Genomic DNA, 10,411 nt, shown 5'->3' on the forward strand with positions numbered 1-10,411 from the left:
ATTGGAGGGCGTGTCTTATGAGGAAAGGTTGAGGGAGCTAGGGCTTTTCTCTTTGGAGCGAAAAAGGATGAGAGGTGTGATTTGGAAGAGGTTTACAAGATGATGAGGTATAGATAGAGTGGATAGTCAGAGACTTTTTCCCAAGGTAGAAATGGCTATCAGGAGGGGACATACTTTTAAGGTGATTGGAGGAAGGTTTTAGGTGAGATGTCAGAGAGTGGTGGGTTTGTGGAATGCACTGCCAGCAGTGGGAGTAGAGTCAGATACATTAGGGACATTTAAGCGACTCTTAGATAGGCACATGGATGATAGTAAAATGTAGGGTATGTAGCTTCGTTTGATCTTAGAGTAGGATATAATGTCGGCACAACATTGGGGACCGAAGAGCCTGACCTGTGCTATACTGTTCTATGTTAACTATTCTGCCCCATAGGGAGCTGGGTTCATTTCAGCTTTGTCCTGAATGTCTGAAGGAGCTGGGATCAGAATTTCCAGCTAGAAATGCAGAGCTCAGTGTTAATGGAAAGGAAAATCCCGACAGTGGGTGCCACTCTCGGGAATATCCAGACCAATGTGCTGTAAACTGTGGAGTCCTGGCAGCACTCCCTGCAGCTTTCTTGTTTTTGAATGGCATGTTGCCAAGACAACCTGTTCGGGTGATTTCCTGGATAAAGCAAATTTTGAAGCCTCCTAGAAAATTGCTATAGCACAACAGGAGGCCATTCGGCCATGGCACTGGCCTTCCTACTGTACATTTTACTTTCTTTGCCTCAGTTGCCATCCTCATCCAGCCCTGCACACTCGAACCTTTCCGGACACTATCTCAATTTCCTTTCAAAAGCCTTGGTCGAACCTGCCCACACCACACTCTCAGACACTGTGACCTCGACCCTAACCACTTGCTGCATGGAAAGTGTCTTCTTATTATTTTTGTTTCTTTTGCCAACTGCTTTCAATCGGTGCTGTTTAGTTCTTGATCTATCCCTGGGTGAGGAACGTCCGTTCTATGGGGACATTGGAGAAGTTGGAACTGGTTTCCTTGGTGAACAGAAACTTGAGAAGAGATTTGATTGAAATGTTCAAAATAATCGTGTTTGTACAGAATGGATGGGACAAAACTGTTCCTATTCCCAATGTGGGATCAAGATGCAGAGAACCCAGATAGCAAGTATTCTGTGAAATAATCGTGTTTGTACAGAATGGATGGGACAAAACTGTTCCTATTCCCAATGTGGGATCAAGATGCAGAGAACCCAGATAGCAAGTATTCTGTGAAAGAAATGATGGTGACATGAGGTGGTCAGGATCTGGAAAGCATTGCCCGAGTGTGGGGTTGGGACAGGGCCAACCAAGTCCTTCAATAAGAAATTCCATCATGATGTGAAATTAGCAGAGCAACGGGAGAAAGGCACTGGCTGAATTGAATCTTCAGAGATTCAGAACAGATACATTGGCCGAGTCACCACCTCCTGTGTTTTACTCAATGATTCCATTATATAATTCCGAGTGCCCATTGTGCCATCTGGGAATGTGATGATAGAGTATTAATCCAGAAACTCAGCTAATGTTCTGGGAATGTGAGTTTGAATCTTGGCACAGCACATGGTGAAATTTGAATTCAATTTTTAAAATCTGGAATTATGAATCACCTGATGATTATGAAACTGTTGTTGATTGTCAAAAGAAACCAATCTGGTTTACTAATGTCCTTCAGGGAGAGAATTCTGCTGTTTGTACCTGGTCTGGCCTACCTGTGACTCCAGAGTGACAGCAATGTGGTTGCCCTCTGAACTGCAATCAGATCAAGGCCAGCCAGTGATGCTCACATCCCACTGGTGAATTTAAAGAGTATGGGCTGCGACCTCCCACCCCTTTGCAATCTGTTGAGGGTTTGTATCCTTCCTGTCCCTACAGGGCATGTTGGAAGTATTTGTTTTACTTGTTGCCTTGTAAGAGGCCCTTTTGGTATGGAAACCAGTCTGGGTTCTGCTGCTGTGAGCTGCAGTGAGAACAATGTGAATCAAGGGTATCGTGCTTTTGCCCGAAACATCGATATTCCTGCTCTTCGGATGCTGCCTGACCTGCTGTGCTTTTCCAGAACCATACTATTGACTCTAATCTCCAGCATCTGCAGTACTCACTTTCGCCAAGTGAGAGCAATGTGTCTCACAGAGATGTTGAGCTGCCCAGGAGTTGGAGCAGAGCTGTTCAGAACATTCCCCCCCAACCTTCCTTTCTCTGAGTCTCGCTGTGCTCTGGCTGCTTTCAGTCTGTTTGCTCAGCACTGTCACTGAACAACAACAGTTTAATGTACACACTCTCAGCCCAGCTGACTGGCTCAGTCTGGTTGTAAACTGATGCTGGGATCACAGTGTATCGTCATCCAAGCTGTCAATCATCCATGATTTGGAGATGCTGGTGTTGGACTGGGGTGTACAAAGTTAAACATCACACAACACCAGGTTATAGTCCAAAAGGTCTAGTGTGCCTCCAATTAAACCTGTTAGACTAACCTGGTGTTGTGTCAATCATCCATCAAGGCTGAGGTTCCACGTTGTGCAACAGGAAGGGGAACTTTTCACAGCTCTGTGAGCAGCAGCAATGCTTTTCGATCACCTCACCAAACAACTGAGCAAACCAACGCAGGGTCCCTGGGGATGGATGGTGAAAAAGTTCTTAGAGGGGAAGGGTAAATTGGTGGAAGTGAATGCTGTCAAACTGTGTGACATTCAGCCTGAGAGTGTGGTGCTGGAACTGGGCTTTGGACCAGGGCTCGGTCTGCAGGAAGCTGCTAAATGCCTTACGCTGCCGAAGGGCAAGCTCTATGGGCTGGATTACTCTGAATACATGTACCGTGTAGCCAGCAGGAGGTTGCAGCCTGATATTCAGACCGGGAAGGTGACATTGTTTCACGGCAGTATGGAACATATCCCTCTGGAAGACAACGTGGTGGACAGAGTATTTCACTGCAACTGTTACTACTACTGGCCTGATCTGCAATCTGGATGCAGAGAGATTTACCGAGTTATGAAACCAGGTAGAGTGTTGTGCTGGTAAAAACAATGACTGCAGATGCTGGAAACCAGATTCTGGATCAGTGTGCTGGAAGAGCACAGCAGTTCAGGCAGCATCCAAAGAGCTTCGAAATTGACGTTTCGGGCAAAAGGGCTTTCGAATCTCTTTGGATGCTGCCTGAACTGCTGTGCTCTTCCAGCACCACTAATTCAGAGAGTGTTGTGCTGGTCAATTCTGAAAAAACCTATACCTCAAGGGAAATGGTGCAGTCAGGATGGAATGGTGGGGTCACATATCAACTAATCTCCCTTGATTGACATGTCACTGATTAGCCTGGTAGTCAAACGCAGATTTACTTAAAGTTAGAGAGACTACAATAGCTAAACGACGTATGTGAGTTTTCTTCTGGAACTATGAGGGACTGGTGCATGAATGGACACTCTTCTGTAACCTCTCCTTACCCCATCCATATAACTCCCTCACCATCCTGACCAGCAGCCACAGATTCTCTGGTCGAGGAAAAGCATCTTTAAAAATAGAATCTACGCCCAATAATTATGTAATCAGTCAATAATTACAACAATATAGTCAAGTGGGTGGCACGGTAGCACTGTGTTTAGCACTGCTGCCTCACAGCGCCTGAGACCCGGGTTCAATTCCCGCCTCAGGCGACTGGCTGTGTGGAGTTTGCACGTTCTCCCCATGTCTGCGTGGGTTTCCTCCGGGTGCTCCGGTTTCCTCCCACAGTCCAAAGATGTGTAGGTCAGGTGAACTGGCCATGCTAAATAGCCCATAGTGTTAGGTACGGGGTAAATGTATGGGTGGGTTGCGCTTCGGCGGGTCGGTGTGGACTTGTTGGGCCGAAGGGCCTGTTTCCACACTGTAATGTAATCTAATCAATAGTACAATATAAGAGGAGGAGCTCAGCCCATTGTTACAATTCACTGGGGTACTGCTCTGGAAATCAGACCCCACGATTCCTGGAGTCATTCGCTGCATGGAAAAGGTTTTCTCATGTCATTTTTGCTTCTTTTGCCAATTACAAACCATCAGTGCCTTCTCATTCTCGATATTTTCGCAAATGGGAACATTTTCTCCCTATTTACTCTGACCACATCCATTGTGATTTCCAGTATTTTGATTGAATCTGTTCTCTTCAAGAAAGTCAGTCCTGACCTCTCTGCTTGACCTTCATAACTTCTTGATTGCAGCAAGTGTACATGTGCAACGAGAAGTGGGTGTCATTACCAAGAATTGTTCACAAGTCTGTCTGACTGAGGAGCTTTTAGTTACGGGGTGACAATCTGCTAAGAAGCTCAATGGTCTGTATTTTGGGAGGACTGGGGGGTTAATTGGTAATCTCTTGCCCAGAGATCTTCCATTGTCTGGATACAGATTGCCAGAAGCTGATCCATAACCATCATTGAGCAGCTTCAAACCTGCGGGCTGAAACACCATACTCGACTGACTGAACCTCTCAGATTTCTGGACCAGTAGCAATTCCTTGAAAGCTGCTACTTGACTTTGCTATGGATTGTTCATGCATTCTGAGGTGTCAATGTGCAGTGAACCCAGTGCAATGAGGTGGTAGGGAGGGGCAATAGGTAGAGGCCAATACTCCTCCTGCCCTTAATTATCCACAACCTCCTGTTCATCACAACCCTGATTCTTCCAGAGTTAGACAATCCAGGCAGTAGGCAGGATATTTAGTACCCACCATGATGGGATGAGGGCTGTAGCTACAAATCGCCCCACTGGCTGACATGCGGACCTGAGGATCCTTCCTGCCTCAAGGCCATTCTTTCACGTGTGGGTAGCTCATTAACAGTAGCCAATTCAAGGAAGCTGCTTTCCAGCAGGAAACTGCCCTCTCCCAGAGGCTTCCCCCTACTCCCTGAGTCACCAGAGCAGCCATGAGCCAACTTGAAGGGGCACTCCCCAGCTTCCCTTCATTGCTGGCCTGTTTGCTGAATCTTTTTTTTCATTAAAACTTTGACACATTCATAGAAAGGGATCTCCATCTTGAAGCCCTCTGTCTTTTGTTATCTTCCCTTACAATCAGCTGCTCTTCCAATGCTGGAAGCCTTCTAATTGGTCTTCCACATTTGTTTTGATGGTCAAGGAATAAGTGTCTGAGCTCGATAAGAAGAAGTCCCCTCGAAAATCCCAGCTCGTGACTGTTTCCACTTCCCACTTAACTTCTGTTCCCTCACCTCAGAGGACAGTAGGCTGCTATATCTGCTTCCAAATCCCCACCATCTTGACTCCACTGGTGTGATTACTTCTTCACTAGAAGATCTTGACATTGCGATTCCTTCTTTACATACCTTCCAAGAATTCAGAAAGCTGAGTATTTATCTGTTATTTGACAGGGGGGCTGATGGTCACCACCTTGACCCTGGAAGCTCTGAAGAAAGTCGTTGCTGCTGGATTGTTGAAGGACACAAAATGGCCACCTGAGCCATACATGGCTGCGCTCCGTGACACGGGATTTATCGATGTGTACATGGACCACAAACAAGACAAGGGGAAACTCTTTCAGGCTATCTTTGCAAAAGTAAATAAGCCCTGAGTGTGCTGCAGACACTAACACCTGACCAGCTTGTTAATTTGTTGAAGGTGTTGGCCCCCTGTGTTCTCTGTCTATGCCATGATATTTAGATTGATTCTAATCTAAAAAGTGAGATAACGGAGTTTTACATGAATTCATGCAGGTTTTGAGCTCAGAGTTCTACATGATTGCATGCAGACACAGACAGACAAAGACCCACATGCACACATATATTTTGTGGGGTGAATTTGTACTTGCAGGGTTACATTGTACTTTGCTCAAAAACTGCATGCATTCATGTTGAACTCTGAGCTCAAAAACTGCATGAATTCATGTAAAACTCCATTATCTCACTTTTTAGATTAGAATCAATCTAAACATCAGGTCATAGACAGAGAACACAGGGGGCCAACACCACTCTCCACTTCTTCCTCCGCTACATTGATGACTGCATTGGCACCACCTCGTGCTCCTGCGAGGAAGTTTAGCAATTCATCAACTTCACCAACACATTCCACCCTGACCTTAAATTTACCTGGAGCTCTGACACCTCCATCCCCTTCCTGGACCTCTCCATCTCCATTAATGACGACCGACTTGACACTGACATTTTTTACAAACTCACCGACTCCCACAGCTACCTGGATAACACCTCTTCCCACCCTACCTCTTGCAAAAATGCCATCCCGTATTCCCAATTCCTGCGCCTCCGCCGTATCTGCTCCCAGGAGGACCAGTTCCACCACAGAACACACCAGATGGCCTCCTTCTTTAGAGGCCACAATTTCACTTCCCACGTGGTTAAAGATGCCCTCCAACGCATCTCGTCCACATCCCGCACCTCCGCCCTCAGACCCCACCCCTCCGACCGTAACAAGGACAGAACGCCCCTGGTGCTCACCTTCCACCCTACCAACCTTCGCATAAACCAAATCATCTGCCGACATTTCCCCAACCTCCAAAAAGACCCCACCACCAGGGATATATTTCCCTCCCACCCCTTTCCTCCTTCTGCAAAGACCGTTCCTCCGTGACTACCTAGTCAGGTCCACGCCCCCCTACAACCCACCCTCCCATCCTGGCACCTTCCACTACCACCACAGGAATTGTAAAACCTGCACCCACACCTCCTCCCTCACCTCCATCCAAGTCCGTAATGGAGCCTTCCATTTCCATCAAGGTTTTGTCTGCACATCCACTAATACCATTTATTGTATCCGTTGCTCCCGATGCGGTCTCCTCTACATTGGGGAGACTGGACGCCTCCTAGCAGAGCGCTTTAGGGAACATCTCCGGGACACCCGCACCAATCAACCACACAGCCCCGTGGCCCAACATTTCAACTCCCCCTCCCACTCTGCCGAGGACATGGAGGTCCTGGACCTCCTTCACCGCCGCTCCCTCACCACCAGATGTCTGGAGGAAGAACGCCTCATCTTCTGCCTCGGAACACTTCAACCCCCGGGCATCAATGTGGACTTCAACAGTTTCCTCGTTTCCCCTTCCCCCACCTCAGCCTAGTTCCAAACCTCCAGCTCAGCACTGTCCCCATGACTTGTCCTACCTGCCTATTTCTTTTCCACCTATACCTATCCACTCTACCCTCCCCCCGACCTATCACCTCATCCCCTCCCCCACTCACCTATTGTACTCTGTGCTACTTTCTCCGCACCCCCATCCTCCTCTAGCTTATCTCTCCACGCTTCAGGCTCTCTGCCTTTATTCCTGATGAAGGGCTTTTGCTCGAAACGTCGATTTTACTGCTGCTCGGATGCTGCCTGAACTGCTGTGCTCTTACAGCACCACTAATCCAGAACCTTCAACACATTGTCTAGCTCTCACCATTGTTAACAGCTAATCCGAGAATGCAACTTTTTCAATAAAAGGTTTTGTGATTTACACATGAAAGATGTGAAACTATCACGGTATTCTAACAGATGAAAGGCTTAACAGACAATCAATTTTTCAATGCATAATTTCAGTTACATCACACTGTAAATTTTTGCTATAAATTCTGTGTTAGGATTGAGCCCTCCACTACCACCGGATGAAGGAGCGTCGCTCCGAATGCTAGTGTGCTTCCAATTAAACCTGTTGGACTATAACCTGGTGTTGTGTGATGTTTAACTTTGTACATCCCAGTCCAACACCGGCATCTCCAAATCATGACAAGAATACAAGACAAACCCTAACACTGTACAAAGCAACACCAAAAAAAGGCAAAAAACCCCCCCAAAAACCCCCCCAAAATACAGAACAGCTATGCTCAACACAAAGTTCCCAAACAAAGGAACAGGAGCATTGTATATATACCTGTGTTAACTCAGGAGACCCCCTCCGGGGTCCAGGGCTTGACAAATCTAACCATCCTGGTTAAACAAACACCCTAGTTAAGATAACTGACAAATCTATATCCAAATAACTCAAGTAGGGCTGCCACTCCCCTACTTTTAGTAGTAAAGGATGAAAAGAATACCCTGTCATAACCCTCCTGTTGTTATTTCAGGTATTCCCCATCATCAAGATGGGTTTCCTGCAACAAAGCGATATCAACCCTTTCCCTCTTAAGGCTCAAAAGCACCATTTTCCTTTTAACAGGCGATTGACTTTCCTTAATGTTCCAGGTGCACCATTTAATAAGACACGTAGCCATATCCCCTTTCAGACACCCTTCAACCCCTCAGAGTGAGAACCCTGCTTACAAAGCGCCGAGCAGAAGTAAATAAAGACTCATAGAGTCAAAGAACTATATATACAAAAACTACTCTATCATAAATATAAACAACTATTACTACCAAAAAACTACAAAGAAAATCAACTATAAAACTTTGAATAGAAGACTCTTCCCCCTGCCCATAGGGGTCACTCATCCTACCCATCCCCTCCTTCACAGCTCCTTCAAACCCAGACTGTCCCCAGCCTTAGGCCAGAAAAAAAACAAGGAGATGATCCTTAAATCAACAGGAAATCAAAGTGAGGATGTGCACTCCACCCATCCCTGGCTTCATATCACCCTGACTTGTGACTAAAAGAGAAACAGAACAAACAAGAAAAATGGGAGAGACAACAAAGAACATCCACAAAATTTCCCATCAGAAAATCCGGTTATTAAAAAAAAGGAACAATTATTCCAAGGTCTTTCCCCCCTTTCCAACAAGGAAAGTATTAGGGAGAAAGAAAGGAATAAAAAAAAGGAAAGGAAAGCATGGGGAAAGATAGAAAGAGAACAAACATTAAACCGTATTCTTCAGGCCAATCCGTCTATTTTAAAGTGTCTACAAAATGTTTAGCTTTATTCGCTGAGTCAAATGTTTAAACTGAGTCCTCGTGGCTGAAACGGAGCACTGCGGGGTATCTCATGGAGTACTGGATGCCCAGGTTCCTCAGCATCTTTTTAACTTCATTGAAGGACTTCCTCTTTCGAATTACAGCCGCAGAGAAATCCTGGAAAACATGATTTTTGACCCTTTGTACAGCAGTGCCTTACGGATCTTTTCCCAGGGATCTGGAAGCTTCTATGACTTTTTGCTTGTCCTTATATGAGTGGAAGTGCACGAGGACCGAGTGGGGGTGCTGCACTGGCCCTGACCTGTGCACTGTAACCCGATAAACCCTTTCAATCTGAAGCCTGCTGGACTCGATGTGAAGGCCCAAAAACTCCGGCAGCCAGCTTTCAAAGAAGCTGACTGGCTGCTCACCTTCCTCACCTTCAGGGAGCCCGACAATTCGGAGATTTATCCTCCAACCTCGATTTTCAAGGTCGTCGATATGGTCTCGCAAGATCCATACCTCCCACTCTAGCATCTGGATCCGACTGGATGAGGACTCCATCGCAGCTTCCGAGGCCTTCGTTTGACCCTCCACCTCCTCCAGCCTCTCCCCAAGGCCCTGGATCTCCTGCTCATGCTTCTGCAGCATGGATGTGATAGGTTGGATCTGGGCACAAAGCTCCTCACGGATCTCCTCAGTTGCAGCCCCAACTTTCAAGGTAAATCTCTCCATCGCCGCAGCCAATTCCCGTGAGTCTGTCAGGTCCCCGGGTGGGTTTAGGAGAGGCTACTGTGTCTGGTGTGGTAGGTGCTGCAGGGGAGTGTCCTCCCTGCTGCTGTTTGCTTGCTCCTTTTCCCTTCGGCATCCTTCCCACTCCCAAATATTAACAAATATATGTTCTCTAAGGTTTTAAACTAATAATCCCTCCACATAAGTTGGCCAGGGATGGCAAAATACACCAGTATGCCTTGGCTGTTAGGCAGAGCTGTCCACAGCAGTTGTACAGAATTGCCGCCATCTTGCCGAGGCCCCTCTTGTCATATTTAAAGATAAATTGGAAAGCACCCCTTCAGTTTTATACCGATCAGAAATGGAGAATGATTTTACTATGCTGCCCCTTTTGGAAATGATATATTGTGAGCGGCACGGTGGCACAGTGGTTAGCACTGCTGCCTCACAGCGCCAGAGACCCGGGTTCACTTCCCACCTCTGGCGACTGACTGTGTGGAGTTTGCACGTTCTCCCCGTGTCTGCGTGGGTTTCCTCCGGGTGCTCCGGTTTCCTCCCACAGTCCAAAGATGTGCAGGGTCAGGTGAATTGGCCATACTAAATTGACTGTAGTGTTAGGTAAGGGGTAAATGTAGGGGTATGGGTGGGTTTCGCTTCGGCGGGTCGGTGTGGACTTGTTGGGCCGAAGAGCCTGTTTCCACACTGTAATCTAATCTAATCTAAAAAAACATTTGAGAAAGGACAGCAAATGAAAATGGGAAGGTAGGGTTGCCATACTTACTGTAAGAACAACAAGAGAAAACATGCAACATCCATATCGCATCATAGCGATGTAGAAAGTGGAAA

At 46.7% G+C, this 10,411-nt stretch overlaps 1 protein-coding gene across 1 annotated transcript; it reads left to right on the top strand.

Moving 5' to 3' along the window:
- The first annotated feature begins 2,541 nt into the window (after nt 1-2,541).
- LOC148145165 (uncharacterized) lies at nt 2,542-7,671 on the top strand. The gene is made up of 2 exons (XM_087973730.1): nt 2,542-3,037; nt 5,388-7,671. Exons 1-2 carry the CDS (start codon nt 2,602-2,604, stop codon nt 5,585-5,587), a joined length of 636 nt encoding a protein of 211 aa, XP_087829856.1. The 5' UTR covers nt 2,542-2,601; the 3' UTR covers nt 5,588-7,671.
- Nucleotides 7,672-10,411: the final 2,740 nt, after the last annotated feature.

Source organism: Chiloscyllium plagiosum, unplaced genomic scaffold (genome assembly GCF_037043375.1).
Source record: "Chiloscyllium plagiosum isolate Xiang-an unplaced genomic scaffold, Cpla_swu_hap1 HiC_scaffold_26, whole genome shotgun sequence".
NCBI classification, from domain to species: Eukaryota; Metazoa; Chordata; class Chondrichthyes; order Orectolobiformes; family Hemiscylliidae; genus Chiloscyllium; species Chiloscyllium plagiosum.